The sequence below is a fragment of the Dicentrarchus labrax genome, unplaced genomic scaffold, assembly GCF_905237075.1.
Source record: "Dicentrarchus labrax unplaced genomic scaffold, dlabrax2021, whole genome shotgun sequence".
Lineage (NCBI taxonomy): Eukaryota > Metazoa > Chordata > Actinopteri > Moronidae > Dicentrarchus > Dicentrarchus labrax.
Window position 1 is genome coordinate 1,691,674 of NW_026136714.1, and position 19,427 is coordinate 1,711,100.

Consider the following 19,427-nt stretch of genomic DNA (forward strand, 5'->3'; position numbering starts at 1 on the left):
AGAAATGTGATACAGAACATTGCAATGTGGCAGCTGTGTCCCATTTTTATCCTACTCTATACTCTGCAATGCACTGCAGGAATCTGCCTTGTATTGTGTGTATCTGTTTTGTGTCTATATCTGTCTGTAAAGCTTTTTCTTTCTTTCTTAATGTCTTTTTCGCTGCAGTCATGATCATGGCCCCAGGCCTCAATTATCTTAGTGATTCGAGTTTGTTAAGGCCTCCAGCCATGATTTAGTCATTCTCCTAATAGTAGGGGTCATGTTGTTGTAGGCTCTTCCATACAGCACTCGCTTTATTTCTATATCAAGAGTGAAGATTGCACCATTAATATTTAGGAGTTTTCTCATCGCAGTGGAAGGATTATCTAGCCGATCCAGTCACTGCAGGGTTTCTGTAGGAATGAACAATCGTCATCTTTAAGTTTAAAACCCATGCTTACAGAAATTTGTTTAATAAGCCTCCATATTATGAGCTTGGCCCTTGAACAGAACTCCTTCCATAAAACACTGGGATTTGCACAAAACTATCGGGGTCCCTATGAAAGTCAAATCCAGACATAACAAAGCTATAGGGATCCTTAAAATAAACTTACTCTCCTCTCTCCTTCCATACCATCCCACAGGGCTTACCTCAAGGAAAATTGGCTGACAGAATTGTGACATATGTCTGGTTAGGAGGAATATTTCCCCTTAGTCTTCCTCCGTTTGAATAAATCTGTTTAAAACCTCCGGTGCCTTCTAACTTCCCCGCTGCAATCCCCAGTCTTGTAGAAAGACGGGTAATTCTTTGCTCTTACACCACCCAAGATAGTCTGCTTTCAGGCAATGAGAATATGACTGTTGTAAAACAATTCCCTTCTATATTATTAATTACGTGTTGCACTCTTGAAAATGTTAAGGGCTAATATTATTTTCTAAGAAAGAAAAATCACCCCTTCAGCCATGCCCTTGAGAGGAAAACATTCTATATACATTTTATATTCCACGCTTTTCTTTTTCTTTTCTCACATAATGCTGTCCTTACATCGAGAAAGGTCAAGCTGTTTGTGTGTGGGGAAAACCATTGACATCATTGCATTATTGTCGTCAGACAAGAGCTGGATTTAACATAACGTTGCCTGCAATGTTGGTCTGTGCTGTTTACTGTGCAGAGCTGTATCTGCGAATCCCCACCCAACCTTTGCAGTCCCCTGCGATATGCATAGCTATTGACCAATGTCTGTTGCTATCAAAAGGTTAGCTTAGGATATAAACAAATGTATCATTGTGAACTTCTGGAAAGGGCATTCGTGTTTTCCACTGAGTAATAACCTCATGTTTGCCATGCTCTTATCTCATTCCTTTTCTGATTACTTCTTTTTTTTGCACAACTAACACAGGTATCAGTAAGGAAACTGTGTGTGCAATGTCCCCCTCCAAGGAAGGTCTTAAACGGCGAACGTATTTAAACGCAGCTCCCTAATCTCTCCCGACAGATGTAGCTATAGGGCCTCATTTGAAAAATCACATGTTTGAGGTGCCATGAAATTATCAATGTCAGCTCGCAGGCAGACAGATCTCTAGGCAAAAAAAAAAGACACATATTTGATGTTTTTTTTTTTTTCCTTCCTCGTCTTTCTCTTAGGTCCCTTGCCCATTTTCTCAGTCCTTTTATTTCTTTAAATACACAGTAAATACTGAGTGATGTGTTTTCCAGAAATAACTGTTTTTTGGAGACCAGTACTATGCAGAGTAGATCCCCGACAATGGTACCACAGACCAGTGCCACCATGGAAATTTATCTGTCAAGCAGCTGCAGAGGAAGCCTTTTGGTCTTGCATACAATATAGTAAAAGGAACCCAGTCACTGTCAACAAAAACCCATCATGGCACATACATGTAAAAGACAGACATTATACCCAATTACATAGTGTTATCTCGTTTGCGCTCGCAGACATGAACTCGTGACGTGTTCAGGAAAAGCACATGACTAAATAGAGTGATATAACAGGCTACGTTACGCTTTTATTTGCTACAGGAAATGGCCTATAAACAATATTTACTCCTGTTGTTGCAGGTCTGGAGTTTGCCTATTCTGCGGCCCCGAAGTCCATGCAGAGCGCCATCATGGGGCTCTTCTTTTTCTTCTCTGGGGTTGGCTCCTTCGTGGGCTCCGGTTTGCTGGCTATCGTCTCCCTCCCTCAGATTGGCTGGATGTCATCCCACAAAGACTTTGGTAAGAGATACAGCAGCCTATAAATACACTCCAAATATATGCAGTCATTGTTGCAAACCACCACCAAGAGCTAGAAGACATAAAGTAAAGCAGCTGCAGTCTATATTTTTATAATAACAACGGATTGTAATGTGAAAGGGGTCACTCGTAATGATGAAGCCGCAGAGAATTTTCACCTGACTCTGCTGTTCCTGTCAGCTCGCCGGAGCTTTATAGCTCCTTTGAGCTCATTGTGTTGATTTTCCAGCTGGCAACTTTACTGTTTTTCTTCACTGTCACCGCTCTCACGGCGTCATTTTTGGCCTCTGCAGGCAGCTGTTTTCAACATAGAGGCTCTAAAAACTCACTGTACTCGACCTGCTCAGCCCCAAACACATACATACAGTAAGATTAGCAACTGGTTAACATAGTGGAGCAGCGTTAGAGTTAGTGGAGACCAAACAGAGCTAAAAGGAGTGAGAATGTTGTGCGTGTACAAATGGGCGACCAATGTGGGTTTTTCAATATTTAGAGAGCAGACAGGCTGATGCCCAATATATAATGCTGATATAAAAACAAAGTCATGTAGTATTCCATTATTCCATGCACATTACAATCTAATATATATGGTTATCTTAGCCACTAACATGTTGTTAGAACAATACATTGGGTTAGGGTGTAGATTTCAGAACATGACTAGTGGAGTATGGTATCTTGAAATTGACGTCATTAAACTGCATTATTTTATACATTATAACGTAATATCTATTTTACACCAGCCAGTAACAGCTTTAGATTAGATTACTTGTCATTTAGGGTGTGAGAAAGATGGTGACGGTTATAAAAGACAATGCTGGCAGAGAACATTTAGCAGTAGGATGCACAAGAGTTACAGTATAGGGCTCCAAACTAACTTTTTAACCAGCTTCCCAAAACTCACAGGGGGAGCGCTAACATCATTCCCCAGCTACCAAACACTGACAAGGCGGCCTGCAGACATTTTTTGTTTACCGGCCTCCCAAGTGCAGGCATCAGCCAATGCCGATCATCTCAAAATGCCAGATTAATCAGACTGATGAATCGATCTAGCACTTACAATCACCAGGTGGTCAAAAACACAACTCTAAATGAATAATAATGTTGTTCTTTAATTGCTGGTAGTGTATGTCATGCTTTTTACTACTAATAATAACCACTAAAAGGCTGTGAATAAATATTAATAATGTTGTACAGTGGTATATCGAGCTTTATGAGTCCTGACATTGCACAGATTCCAGTGTCTGTGTGTGTGTCTTATTGAGCTCATTTGACATGCATGCAGACTAATAGGGGGATCCTACATAAGATGTCTGCGGTTAAACTTAAAGAACGATGCCACTCTCTTCCGAATACCTTCAGTACAGAGGTGATTGATCTTTACTCATGCAGTTTTCTTTGGGCTGTCCATAATCTTCCTGAACTGAGCATTACAGTTGTCAGGCCTGCTGTTAGTGCCCTATCGACTTCACACATCGACCGTATGTATGGACTCACAGAAATAGAATAGGTGGTATCGATTCACATACAGAAATTTATTTTCCAGGGACATACCATAAGAATCTTCATAGCTTGTTCTGATTTAAAATCCACTTAAAGAGTTTGTAGATTAGACGGCAGGGGGGCTCTTGTTTTAAGAGTGTTTCCTACAATAAATAGACATGTCAGACTAACGACAAAAGGTTTGTGTAAATCTGTCCAAGTGGTGGAATGAATAGCACAGTGGTGGCAGCAGATGGATGGGCTCCCTAGCAAGAGGAGGCTCCCAACGCAGATGCACTTTTCCCTGAGCATGCGGTAAATAAGCCAACACTGTAAATTGTTTACCCACAAACACCTAATAGCTCATTAATACAGTGCGCCGACAGGTAGGGAGGTACTTTTGATGATGTTAGCACTGGAGGATGCTTGGCGCGCCTCATAAATCCATCCTTTTGCTCAGCCTTGTTTCACTTGAGGGGCAGTTAAACTAGAGCCGGATTGCCTGTAAGACTTCTTTTTGCTTTCCAGAATAAGTCATTTAAAAGGTGAGCTTCAGAAATGGAACAAAACATCCTCCTGGCCACTGATAAAAGGCGCATGGCACAAAGCTTAGCCATTAAATACAGTCAGGATTCATGCAGTTTGTTTTTGTGGCTGTTTTTTTACAGTTTGTTGCATGTTAGCTTCTTCCACATCTCATGGCTCTCTAGGTGGAATGGATTCAACTTATTTCCATGGCTGCAGGCGAAATGGTGTGCAGTAAACAGCATCTTGGGTGAGCTGTGCTAAGTTGTACTGAGCTGTGCGGGCCTGAAGACAGATGAGCAACATTAATCACAGGCTGGGGGTCTGATTACATAGCCCTGCTTCTCTTAAGTAAAGCTGTCCCTGGAGCGTTACATGGGGATGGCACTGTTAGTCTGGCATCACACTGGATGCTCAGCTCTCCTGTCATGCTGTAGCTCCATCTCTCCCACTAATGTCTCACTAATGTTAGTCAGCATAGGTAAAGTGTCACATGAAGAGTCTGTCCTTCATTACGGTTACCAGCTGGTGAAGTTCAAGTCTCAGATTCTTGGTTTGGCAAAGAGGTAAAGATCATGGGAATGCCCACAGTAGATGTGGTGATGAATTGTGGAAAGAGGGGTAAGGTCATTGTGTGACTAAAAATGTTAATTTGTCTGTTTCTTAGTTAAAGTTCTTAATGGGCAAGTAATGAAGAACAGACAAAAGGGAAGGGTGAGTGAGTGAGTGAGTGAGCGTGCCAGTGGTTCCCAACCTCTGCTTAAGTGACATTTTATAGATATTTCATATTATATTAAAAACTGTGCAGTGAACTCGGTAACCGCAGAAGAAGCTTGCATAAAACAAGTGACTTGAATGTATTTTAAGCAGATTATTTTCTGTTTAGGGGACTTTTTATACAATTCTCTCTGCATTTTTAAATATTTTTTAACAATCATACATACTCAACAATATGCTTTTATTTATTTATTTTTTTGGCTTTTGTTCTATTAGACAATTTACGTTAACTTTATTTTTAATTTACATTTCTTCACAGAAGTGAACCAAACACATATAGGTCCTACTGTGTAAATTTTAATTTACTCAGTATGTTTATTTACATGCCATAAAATCAAGAAGGCCTCGCAACCCCCCCATGAAGCTAGTGGGGGTCCCAACCCACACGTGTTCATTTGCTGACTAATATATCCCACCCCCTCACAGGTGCCATAATGAATCAGTGTTATTCACTTCACCTGTCAGTGCTCATTATGTTGTGGCTGATCGGTGTATACGCAATAAAACAATGACGATTACAATGATTAATGTCATGGTATGGTAAGAGTCCAGAAGTAGACATTAGTGGGGTGGGTGTGGATAATGTTGTTATTGAGTGTGTTTGAAAGTTGGTGTATGGGGTAAAGTGTGTGTGTGTGTGTGTGTGTGTCTGTGTGTGTGTGTGTCTGTGTGTCTGTGTCATACATTTCTACCTAATGAGACACTATAAAGGCAAGCAGTTGACTTAAATACATTTTTCATTTAAATTATACGCCATAATGTTTGCAGTTAATCTCTGATTTACACCACACGCACAAGGGAAGTTTATACCAGCTAGAACTGAAACAATTAGTCAAAAGATTTAAGTAGTGAGTTTGAGTAGTTTTGAGTAGTCGAAAAAAAAAAAAAGCTATTTCCATCGACTAGCTGTTTTGATAACTGATTAATACGTTTTTAAAGCAGAAAGTATCACTATTTTCTGTTTTTATTAGTCATCAATTACATTGAACTAAATGTCTTTGGGTTTTGGACAAAACAAGTTGTGTAGCACAATTAATCGAAATATAATTAAAATTGCAACATGGCCATGGGCAATATCCAAATTCCAGAAATTGCAATATTTTGATAAAATGTGTGACAAACGGCATTATAATGAAGTACTATAGAGCTGCAGAGATACCCTGATCTACAAATCTTTAAAGAAAACATGTTTGTTTGGTACAGACCACAAAAAATTTAACATCATCATGATTTTAATAGGTTTTTTTCTTTCAGTGAAAATTAAATTTGTGATGCAATTTGAAGTTTTTACCACATCGTACAGCCATTTAGGACATAATGAGTAATTGATTAACCAATAAAACAGTCAACATGTTAATTTATAATGAGAATACTTTATTCTTTGTGGCTCTTTTACAGTCATTCCTCAACCTTTTAACAGCAATATAAAAACATCTGTAAAAGAAATATTGTAAAGCATAATCCCAGTTGTGTCAATTATACATGAGTATGTATGTTGTGAGTTTCAAAAACTCCCATAGTAAGAACATTACCAAAGAAAAAGCTGCTTTTTCAAAGTCCTCTCATGCCTGCCTCTTGTTCTTGGAGTTTTCAGTCTCCGTAAGCGAATGAATTTCCCATTTAGCATGTTTGAGTGAATGACCACATGTGCCACTGAAAGCCCACAGCCCATCACCCATCAGTCTGCAACGCCGTGATGAAAACGGTTATACAGTATTTCAGCCACATCTGTTCATAAACTTTAAACATAGTGGGCTTATGTGTTGCAATTATTGATCCCTCAAATCCCACGGCACATCATTTCCCCTTGTGGTCACATCTGGATGAGGAGTCATCCATCACGCTCTTTTATTTGGTATTTTTACAGGCCTGGTATAACACCATCACATCCTTTCCTGTCAGGGAAAGCATCGAGCCGTTTTACCCTAGTAGGCCAAGTCAATCAAAGATCAACCTTTACTTTCTTCACAAGCGTTATTCTTTACACAGGAGGAGGTTTTTGTTTCTAGGAATCGTCTATTGTTGCATTTGTTCGGCTTTTGTGGAAGTATCATCCATTTAAAGTGACTGGTTTTTTGTTAGATGCCATGGTCACGTGAAAGGAAATGGCTTCTTTGGCCATTTCTTTGGCCAGTATTCAAGCCCTGACTGATCTTATATCAGATGTCTGGGACGTGTCCAGACATTCAGAGTGAGTTGACATTCGCACATCCTGCTCATGAAGTGTTGGATCACACTCAGTGAAATGTCAGTGTTTTAATGGGAGCCTTTAATGTCAGATCTGGCAAATTTAACATGAACTCTTATTCCGTGTGAAAGGGCTCGATTTCGAAGAAGCTTCGTGCATTAGATTAGAGAGAAGCAACAGAGGGCACATAAAAGTAGTCAGCATGTTGTGGCCATTTACAAAACTCCAGCACCAATCATAAAGTTTTAACGAGCAAGAGGAGAGCTGCAGAAAATAACTATATTTATAGCTGAGACAAAAATGCATTGATTCCCGCTCTGATTTCATTCTAAGGCGCAGGATGGCATTGAATGCATCGAAGCATTAAAATGTTGGGTCATTGCACTGAAGGTCTAGATCAATTGATCCATTTTCAAACGTTAAATTGATATTGACCCGTTTCATCTGGACTCACACGGTCCGCTCGAACCCGCTCGCAGGTAAATTGTCCCACAAGTTTATATCACTCAGATATTAGATGGCTGACCCCTTCTGTAGGGGCATTCAGTGTAATCACAATCTTGTCATTTACTAACTCACAGCTGTAAAACAGGCTCACAGAGGAACACGTGTGGAAGTCTTCGAGAAAAACTGTGTGGCATGTCCCACAACACCCCACTCTGATTGGTTTCTACTGTTCTCTCCCTTGCAAAGAATTTGCCTTTAAAATAACTGTCAAATATTTATGGGCTTCATTAATGTGTTTTACAGCAAGTCCTTGTTTAGTCTTTTGCTGCTGTAATTAGCCTTCCATATTTTTGAAAATGCTTAGCACCCAAGTGGGCCCTGGGGGGCGGAGGCTGAAGGGAGGAGGCAGAGCCTAACTTAATGTATAATGAAATTAGAACAAGAACCGTTACAAAACTGAAACCTTGCACAATTTTCAGGACTGTTCAAAAAAAAAATGTGATGTTTGCTTTTTTATGCCAGTCCCCCTTTTTCATTCTGTGGGTCCTAGTTAAGGGAGAGGTTTTCAAATCTGGAACGAAGGTTGAGAGCCAGTCATCTGTCAGAAAAATCTTAAGGCTGCGGTAACAACATTTTCTCCAGCACAGACATTCAGACAGTGTTGAACATGTTGCTGTTTATCCAGCACTTATTTCCATACTGTCCATATTCTACTCTAAATGGATCACATTTTACTTAACGCTCTGCATATTGCTGTTTTCCAGCCAGGATACACACATCTTCCCTTGACATAATTTGTTTGCAGTATGCCTTGTTTTGGTAAGCGATACTGCTGTTAATTAAGACTGCAGAGGCAGACTCGTAAGGTGAATTATCGATCGAAAATACAAGCGCTCTCGCTGCAAATGCACTTCCCTTTTCCTACCGTGCTCTCCTGTCAAGCACTGCATGAATTATTCAAACACTGCTTTTTGTTATTGAAAGATTTCTCACAGCTTAAAACTTTTGACCAGGTTAGGATGACAAAAGAAGTGAGAACTGTGTCGGGGGGGTGTCAGGTTTTTCTAGTTGCCACTCATGTCATTAATGCTCTGGCAGAAATTCAGTCATCAGCTAGCTCTCTATTCCTAGATCAAAGGTTTCAAGCTATAGAGATGGCCCAGCGCTGATCACTGACGAAGAATCACTCCTGTGTTATTCACCCTATCATCGCGGTGTTTCTTTATTCCCCCTCGATTTCTAATTATCCACAAGAGCACGCACAGAGAGACTGAAAAGAATTATTTAAATGCAGGATGGTGACATTACAGAGTGTGATCTGCTCCACTGATCGCAAGCGATCATGCAATGCACCGGCATCCCTTGTTTCAAATTAGTTAATCCTGCTCTTTGATCAGTAGCAAAGCACGCCCTGTTAAATCATGTACAAGAACATGAAGGCTTCTGCGTTAGCTGAGGCTGCGTTGTGACACAGCTGCCTGTAATGCAGTGAGGTGGATGGTATGTCGACCTTTGGTGTGAAACACTGCCATGTTTTGATCAAAGCTTTTGGCATTATACAGACTAGTTTAAGGTTATTTGCACAGAGTTACGCTGGGCTTGAAGGACAAATATTTTGCCTCTCTGTTCTCTGAAGTAAGCATTGAGGTCAGTCATGTAAAACCCTGAGATGGAAGTATTGGTCGGTCGATCGCTTTACCACACCATGGCCCAGACTGAAATATCTCAACAGCCATTTACTAATGAACAGTAAATCCCCTGACTTTTCCTCAACCCGTCGGTCAAAATGTGGTAACGATTTGTTTTACTGTAAGTAAATTTTAAAAGTTTTCTGGAAAGAAGTCTTTAATTCTATATTAATTACGGAAAAGAGAGATGGTGTTCAATTTATTCTTTCAATTATTTCTGATGAATTGCTCGTGTAACCACGGCAGTATTTTAGTCGGTGCACAGCTGTCAGCTGAACACAAGGCAAGGATACAATTCAATATAGTATATGAAGAATAGTGGTGAGTCAATATAACAATAAAGGCGACATAAAATTCAATACAAACTGTAACATTAACATCGATTAGCTTGCTTCACTAACGAGTTAGCATTAGTGCATTACCGTGGTGTGAACACAGTTTGTTGACTTGACAGAATCTGGATCAGCACTCCCTGGTTTGACAGTTTGATCTGAGTTGCGTCCGTTGGGTCCGTTGAGTTGATGCTAACATGTTAAACTAAGGTGGTGAACATGCTACAACATTAAACCTGCTGAATATCAGCATAAACTGCTAGCATGGCTGTAGACTCGTGGGGCTCTACTTTTGGGGTCGTTGAAATTAGCTTTAGTTTCCCAGTGCTCGGGGCACAGGTGGAGGTGAAGCGCAAACAGGTGGGCACGTCTGATTCTGCTGCAACATCAATCTGCTGCAATCTGAGGAGTTTTTGTCAAGAACAGAAAACAAAATACTTGGAACAACTACGCAGCAATAACAGAATCATTTAAAAAAAAAAAAAAGTAAATAAACAGTTTTAATGAAACACTCCCCAGCCACTAGATGTGTTTACATAGGCTTCAAAAAATAACTATCAATGTGGTTAAAGCAGGGCTGTCAGTAAGCACTGATTTATAAGTGAATATAAGCTATTCTTGCACTATCTGTTGTCCACAGCTGCTTTATGCTGCTTTATGAAAAGCTTCTCCTTCAGCAGCAGGACACACACATGTGATAAACCTGCAGCCTCTGATTAGAGAGGTGACGTGCCAGAGCGCGGTGCTATTACGCATGGCCATCCACTGTGTTTACCTTCATTAAATTACCTCCAAATGAAACCAGGCTGCTACAGAATAACAAACACACCTCCACATCAGCCTTGGCGGTTATAGCTCTGCATTATGCTGTTGATGTGGGAGACATCGGATTACCAGAGCTCATTACTCCCGTGCATCGTAGCCTCCTTTTTACAAATATAAATATATATGAATAAATAAATCATGTTTTATTCTTGAAATCCATTACGAAGCAAATGCTGTTGGGTCACATTGTCAGATATGATGTAACCATTTACAGCCTGAAATACAGTAGAATCATATAAACTGCTTCACCAAATCATTTTTTAATTTTAAATTTAATTCCTTTTTTATCATCAGTGTACAAAAAAAAACCCACAATGTGCCTCTGGCTGCAGAATTGTGGTGCTGTGTGCTCGCGTCGTCTGGCTCTGCGTCATCCAGACAACAACGTGGTTTCCTGGAGAAGCGTCGTTCCTTTGGTTGAGCTACTGACAGACGTTTCAGAGTGATAAGACGCTGATATGACTAACTGAGAGTGTGTTTATTAATCAACACACCCTCTGAATGTATGTGTATATTGTAGGGATTGCCATTTTTTTATTCATTGTTGTATTTGATATTGACTACTATTCACTGCTGTTGGAAGTACAAATAGCTCCTCTTTCCACCACAGGGACCAAGGTCTAATTTACATTACGGGGACAATATTTTAATCCCCAAAAAGACCCTGCTCTGGAAAGGCTTTTGGTGGTGGGTCTATAGATATAGAAATGTAGATGCCATTGGCTGTAGGCCGTCTGATTGGCCGCCATATTGGAGAGGTCAAGAGCCGCTGGCTATCAGTACTCAGAGATACAAACTTCACAACAAAATCGTCAGTAACTCGCTTAGTTCTGAACCGATTTTCACAAAATTTGGTTTGTTACGAACGTGAGAAACTGATTGTCAGAATCTGTCTACAGCAGCGGTTCCCAAACCTTGGAACCGTGGGGTTGTGAGGCCTTCCTGATTTTTAAGAGGTTTTAAGGCCCAAGTATTTCATTCATTTATGTGAAGAAAACTAAATGAAACAGTTTTTGAAGTTTAGATTTGTATTTAAGATACACTCTTTGAAGACCTGAACACTATATTCATAAAGCCTTCACTCTCTGCTAGACAGTCTCATCCTACATTAAAGGTTTAAACAATCAAAGAGCTAATAGAACAATGGCCAAGTGTCAAGAAAACACAGAATTTGTCAAAGAAGAAGCCTATCAAGTATGTATGATTTGTTAAATATTTAAAAAAACAAAACATAATGGGAAAAAAATCTATTATTAATATATTCACAGGAAATAATCTGCTCAGAATTCATCCAAATCACTCGTTTTACACAAACTTCCTGCAGTCATTATGTTCACTGTTTGGGTTCAATGTACAGTTTATCAGCTGTTGTATACTGTTATGTTTATGTATAGAATATCATATGAAATGATGATATGAATATGAAATGTCACTTACTCAGGGGTCGTCAGTTTACTCAGTGAAAAAGCGTCCCTTGAAGAAAAAGGGTGGGAAGCACCGATCACCCTCTTTATTTCAGCTTAGCATATTTAAGAATCTGCAGCCACAAACAATTGTTTTGTTTACTGTGCTTCGACACAGCAACGGCAGCTAAATCTTAGCAGTTCTTTAGAGCACGATGAAAAACTCGGACAGCAGGCTGAAGAAACCTTTTAGTTTCATGTTCTTGGGTTAGAAAGCTTTATATTCCACTTCCATCCCTTTCACCCAAAAACCAAAATAGCAGCTTGGAGACACCCACACAGCCCGTACACCCCAGACCTTTTAATTGTCGCTTTGCACTTGTTGTTGTGCCTGTTTTAATTAACATAACAATCATTCCAAGACTGTGCACAGGGCAGGTTAATTGAAGCAAAGATACGTTTTCTGCATCCTTTGTTTCCGACACATTGAGCTGTCGAGGGGTCTGGTTCTGTGAGCGTGAACGCTCATGACCTCAACTGTACTGTGCATTCGAACCGTTCTCTCCAAAAAGTAAAGCCTTAAAAAGTTTAGCAAAGTGTCTAGTTTCTGCTGTGCTTGTATGCTTTCATCATGTTGAACACATTCCAAAATGATTCAATAAAATAGCCAAAAAGCAAAGTGAGGAATAAACGAAAAAATCTTTAAAAATCCTGTTTTAGCCTTTAAGCACCATCTAAACCCAGGCTGCTTACTTATGAATTGACAGGTGTATCTAGACTGTACTTAAATACACTACACATACAAACACAAATAAATAAACACACACACACACACACACACACACACACACACACACACACACACACATAGTTCCTGCCATGTGAATCGGCAGAGCTTGAATTGACAATTGCCCCCATATCTAATTAAAATCAAGCCTGCCTCTGTTTCTCAGGCTCTTTATTCGGTGTGACAGCTCCACATGGAGAAGCTAATGGGGGCTCCGGGGCTTCACATCCACTCCTTTCACGATAATGTGGGATGTAACCTACAGGTTTCTCCGCCTTACATGGAGCCTGTTCGATACTGTACACTGGAGGCGAGCTGTTAAATACACTGCAGCAGAAACAAAGATGAAACCCTCCTTTGCTCAGTACGAGGCACACTTTGGCAGCCGCCCCCAAAATGTCTCCTTGCCCAGAAAAGTGGTGAACGGCCTCATCTCATGCTGTTGACTACAAAGTCAATTGGTCTGCCTGCCTTGGTCAAGAGAACAAAAGCCGCTCTAATGCCAGTTCAATTGTCTCCATACTCGAACAGTGGAGACAATTGTACTGTCGTCAGCTTTGCCCTTCATGTAAAACCCCAGCGAAGGGGAAAACAGGATTTGTTTAGATCCCCCCTCTTGAGCTTTTATTGCTGAGTGAGGACGACCACTTCACTCAGCAGTGCAGCAAATGTTAAGACGGTTTGAGTTCAGAGGCTGCTGGTTGAAATGAAAAATGGGCGGAGGGTGTCAACAAATAGGGTTACTCTTACACTTAATGCTAGAAACTTCAGCGCGCCCCTCCCTCCTGTACACATATCACAGTGGAGGCGTCAGTTTTTCTTTCCTCTTTTCTTCGTTCCCAAGAGGAAACAAACCGTCCTTTAATACCGATGAAAGACTCCCTGGCTCGTATCACCGCTGAGGGCCCGTACCGCTCTGTTACTTCTGATTCTTCCAAGCCCCACATCATCAATACCGCCTTTCTGTATCGACGCAGAAGAGCGGGGGTCAACCGTCTCCGCTTTCAGAAGGGTTCACACCGCCGTGAGATGAGACGTAACAAGCCACCCCTCCACTGAATCCTAATTCCTGCCATCCTCACTTCAAGCCTGCCTTTTATGTCTAACAACAACACCGCAACCTGCCACATTTGCAAGCTTCTGGCCGTTTACCTTTGGTATTCTTTTAAAATGGAGTAGTACTTTGTGATAAAAGAACCCCCCCCCCGCTGTCCCCCTCTGAATATGTTGCAAGTCTTTTGTTCTCCAAATTTCCATATTTGTCATTTGTGACTCTCGTGTTTCGAAACGCCAGTCTGGCTGTTTGGATTGTCAGCCGCGGCGTTTTGTATTCTGCTCTAATAACTCCTTTTGTTTTCTCTCCTTTCAGGAAACATCAACGACTGCTCTCTGCACTACTACTTCTTCCTCCTGGCAGGGATCCAGGGCGTCACCTTGCTGGTCTTCCTTATCGTCTCGGTCAAGTATGACAAGCAGAGGGGCAGAGCAGGAAGCCAAAGGCAGAGACAGACCTCCTCTTGACCCCCTGCACACGTCCCCATACCCCCCCCTCACCGTACCTGCCTTTTCCGGTCCCATCGCTCAGTGCCCAAAGACCCTGTCGAATCACTCACTAATCAAATCCTACAAAGGTTCGGTTTACCTCTTCAGGTCACAAATGATCCTGTCGTGACTATATATTTCTTATTTATGTTTATTTGAGCTTTTAAGTGGGGACTCTGTATCCTTTTTTATAACAATAATGGTTTTACATCGCTGTATGAATGCACAGGCACCACTCGGTATAGAGATTAACGCAGGAGCCATGTTTGAATCATTTCCACTGCGCTCCCTCACTCCTGTGTGTTTACTCTTGTTGCCTTTCTTTGATCATTTGCACTTGACTTGAGGAGTGGCGCCATAAAACATATCTAAATATTTTCTAATCATGAAGGATACTCAGTTGTTTTTATAGTTAGATTTTTACTTCTTCTTATTTTTGGACTAACGATTTTACTGACCCTGGTATGATACATCAGTATTTAGCCAGACTGACTGTTTTAAATTAATTCTAGACTTACATCCACAGACTAAAACTGGGATATTTCTGTATTAAAAGTACTTGAATGTTAGCATTATTTCTTTATTACAATTACTCATGTTGGCCTTCAAATATCTCTGCAGTAACGTAGTTGTAGTCGCATGGAATGGGACGTTTGTTTTAATGCATTTATTGCTGTTAATGTTGAGACAGAATTTTTTAGAGATTAAACTCTTATTTAACTCATCTAATATTCAAATTCAAAACCTCCCACAAATTTGAACAAAAACAAGTTATTAGCTTTGTAAAAAAAAAAATAACAGTGAAAGGTTTTGGCATCAGTCTTTGGTTGTGATTGTTTTTGATTTTCCGATTACGAGTCAGAGGCTAAATTGAAATATGACCATTAGTGTTACAAACGTACAGAAAGGAAATGCACACACGTTCGTTTTCCTGACTTCATTCGTTGTTTTCCCAGAATCAAATGATGTCTCGGGAACATAGGCAGTTTCAAAGGAAAGGGAAGTTAAGTACTTCAGGGGCTGGAGTTTGGCTCAGCGCGTCCACACCTCATTGGCCCACAAATGATTGCGCCGGAGCCAGCATCGAGCAGAGGAAACGTCAAGTGTGAACACTTGCTCCTGCGATGAGTTAACTGCTTTGTAGTGAATGATTAGTTTGGGCTGAGGGATACACGCTGCGGAGAGGAGGCGGCTACCAGCGGAGAGGTACTCGCTCTCGCAGCTTTGAGTCCTTTTGAGAGTGACGCTGAAGCGTAAATCCTCAAACAGCTCCATACATGAATAAGTCCTCATGTCAAAAATACTCCCATGAAACTTCACAGCAGTTTGTAAATTCTGGTCAAGCTTCAAAACTGCATGTCCGCACGACAAACAACTAATTAAGAAACTAACCTTAAAGCTTAACAGGCAACCTTGAGCAGAGCCCTTCAAATATCCTCTAAATGAATGCTGGGATTGTGATGGAAGGAGTACAGACAAATTAAGAATGCAACCCATTCACACTCACATTGTATTCAGATTTAGAATTTCATAGCAAAATAAATCATAACTTTCCCAGTATTCATTGTGAGGAACTTTCTACAGTGTTATCATGGCTTTGCAGCTTTGCCAGAAAATGTTTTTTTTCTTGTATTTATTAGACTGTGATGCATTTGTTTTAGCTTTATACTGCAAAGAGAAATACTCGTGTGTGTGCGCGTGTGTGTTTCTTCAATTCTCAAAATAGGTACAGCACAAGGTACTGAATTTTATCAAAGCAAGAAAACTCAGGGCTCGAACGATAGTGTCGAGTGACAATAACTCTCCAGGAAATGTAAAACTGCCTTTGGGAGCTCAGAACAGTGTTTACCCTGTGGTGTCAATAAAGTTACGTTTGTAACAGCACATAAAAAGCAAGAAGCTATCTCAGTACAGACGGTATGTGACGCCTGTTTTTTTCTTTGTGATCTTTCGTTTGTGTTTCATTGGTCGGATAAATAGATGTTCCTTGTTTTATTGCATATTTTATATACACTTGCTTTGTCATCTCAGCCCTCTTAAAATAAGTTTTATTATGTTTATTTTGGAATTATACTCTGTTTTCATAATGCTGTAGAACTGGAATATTGTTTTGTGGTTATGTTTGTGGCCATTAAAGTATATTAAATTGAGCATTGGGTTTTTCATTTTCAGCCATTGTCTAAATAGGTAACGCTTTACAAAGCTTGTTCAAGCATCTGTCATCAACATCACTTTACCTGCTGTTAACGGTTGTAAAGCTCTTTTTTTCCCTGTACTTTTATTATGCATATTTAGCATTTTGTCACACAAGCCATCACTGCTTTGTCACAGGTTGTGCAGGCAGGATGAAAAATTAGCCTACTTTAGTTGAAGCACAAATATTACCGATGTAAACAAATATTTAAAGCATCAGAAAAGAGCGATAACATAATATCCTTCAGGTGGATGTTATCAGGTGGCGGGGTTGACCCTGTTGTTTACATGTGAAACACGGATTGTGCCTTTTAAAGCCTGCCACGATGCTTTCATGATTAGGGTTATGGTTTGCTGATCCTAAGGGAAACTCAAAGTAGAGTGCCTAAATTATTTATATTACAAAAAAACACACCCTGAGGCAGGCTGTTTGGGAAAATGTTGCAAACACAGAGGTGTAAAGCCTCATTTTGCATTCCTATTGGGGAAGGCGGCATATTTCTTCTTGGTTTCATCAGACACAGATTGAAATCAACCCGTCATCACAGATCATTTTTTTAATGCTAAGCCACGAGGCTCAGAGAGGGCCATTTCCTCTTTAATTTGGTCGGAGAGCCCGTATAGCCGTGACTGAGGAGACAGCTTGATGTTTGAAACCAACACAATGCCTGCGGGTCATAATTCTAGTGTGGCGGCTTGTTTCTCATGTTGAGAGGAATTTCTGACACATCGAAGTGGTTATGGAGGCAGAATTGCAAGGCAATAACACTGAGATATATAGTACTACCTTGCCTCCCAATACTTTGAGTTCATTTATTGGCCAGGATTTAAGCAAACAATGGTGCCTTAGAGAGCACCTGCATTTATTTACGACTGATTTGGGTTTTCTGAGTATGTTCTATTAGCCAAGATGATGATTTGCCTCTGAAGTTTATAGAGTTCTCAATTTGTAAGTATCTTTAAACCATGCTTGTGACACTAACTGTGGCTTAGTGTTAAAGTCTATTGGATGGACTACCAAGAGTTTAGTGACCCCCGGACATTCAGCACCACCAGCAGGGTAAAGTTTCCTGTGAAATATCTCTTCATGTACAAACTAACTAACTCATACACCGATGCAGAGCATTGGCAGCAATCTGGAGTTAAGAATCTTATCTTCTTAAGGACACTCTGACGTACGGGAGGAGCCGGGGATTGAACCACCAAACCTCTGATGAGTGGACAACCCGCACTACTTCCTGAGCCATAGCCGCTCTATAGCACCACCCTGAGGTCCATATTTGTGTTTTGAGTGAAATGTCAGCAGCTATTTAATAGATCAGGATGAATGGTAATAATTTTAGTGACTTTTCATCTATCACCATCATCAGTTGGTTTATGACCAAATACCTGCATAAATATACCTTCCCATCAGCCTCAGCTGCTGTGTTTTGCTAAACTAAAATGGTATTCATGGTAAACATTATACATTTCTAGCATTAGCGTGTTTGCATCATCATTGTGAGCGTGTAAGCACTGCTGTGCATACTTACTTACTAGCATAGCTGTAGCATAGCTTGGTGTAGTTTTTTATTTCCTGCCAATTACGTGCCTACAAATACTCTGTAAAGGGTCTGCAGGTTCTTACAGAGTCCAAAATCATCGTCTGAATTTTTTTAAATGTCTCTTAAATTTGATTTGAACAGGTCTTAAAAAATCGGTTGGATTAATAAGGTTAACATTTACCTGCATTTTTCAATCTTGCGTGAAAGACTGCAAGTGTATTTCTAAGAATAAGTCAAGATATTAATGATTAAATTATACTTACAGATTCTTAGTAACATTTGCTTTCTCACAATATCTTTAATTCTAGGCCGAGTATATCAACCTGATAAGTATAAAAGTTTTAAGTGTGTATCTGCAGGTCATAAAGTCATTGCTTAATTAAGACCGTTTTCTGTGCTGTATGTCGAACAATTTCTCCCCCCGCCTACTTTAAATGACTTTTCGGGGGCATGTGGCAGTCTAACATAATCTACAGAATGTTAAGCTGCTTTTAATTGTATTACTGAGTCTTACCTGTGTAATGAGCGACCGGCAGATGCTCCAGAAGATGTTCCTCCAGTAATTGGAGGATTAGGAGGTATCATCACATGTTAATTAAGATAAGCTAATGCAGACACAATGTTTAAGAAAACAGCCAAGGAGACAAATCGCCCATCTCTAAGTACTAATCATCCGCATTTACATAGACCTAATTATCTTATCTGAGCCGTCTTTGTTGGTCGGCATCCTCAAGCCTTTTTCTGCGTGAGATTCCGAATGGGACAGTGTTGGACAAGAGACAAGTAGTTTTACTCTGGGTTGATCTGTTTCTAACACTCTCCCCAATGAAGTCATGCTGAGGATAATGAGCTGGAGAAGAGAAAACATATGCAGAGCCTCTCACAATCTCCCGTACCAGAAAGCCTGCTGGTCTTGTCACTTGAAAGACCGTTTTCTGTGGGACTGAGCACGGCGGCGGGTCGAGGATGTTCATCTAGACAGATGATCTGTGAAATAAGCAACAGTAAAATGCTTTAACAGCATACATCTATCTGGATTTACGGCATCAACCTTTGTTATTACGTGCAGGTCTTATGGTTTAGAGCATCTTTGTACAGAATGGGGCTTGACTCCCATAAAACAGTACAGGTATCAAGATAAATCTTTCTCAGCCACACTGAGGAATACCATTCTAGCTAGATGATCTTGGTAGCCCTCTGACCTTCTGTTGTTTTCCAGCAGGCAGAAAAATGCCCTGGCCTGTCTCAAAGCGCTGGCTGATATGTCGCTCCCCTGTGCACGGCCCCCGCTACTCCTCCCGGGCCGATATATCTAAATGACATGGTTGGGTAGTCACCTCATGCTGCTGAGAGGCTTCGCTAGCTACAGTAGTTGTTTATTGCCTTTGGGTTTTTGAGTCATCGCTGATACTTTTTATAGTGCGTGTGTTTATACTAAGTTTGCGTTAATATCACACTGTA

The 19,427-nt window shown here is 40.5% G+C and overlaps 1 protein-coding gene across 1 annotated transcript in view; it reads left to right on the plus strand.

Moving 5' to 3' along the window:
* Positions 1–16,379, plus strand: part of slc15a4 (solute carrier family 15 member 4) — a 31,188-nt gene extending 14,809 nt beyond the window's left edge. Inside the window, exons 8-9 of the mRNA XM_051421688.1 lie at positions 2,060–2,218; positions 14,057–16,379. Of these exons, the coding sequence (XP_051277648.1) occupies positions 2,060–2,218; positions 14,057–14,208 (311 nt within the window). The 3' untranslated portion in view covers positions 14,209–16,379. The remainder of the gene's footprint in view (positions 1–2,059; positions 2,219–14,056) is intronic.
* Positions 16,380–19,427: the final 3,048 nt, after the last annotated feature.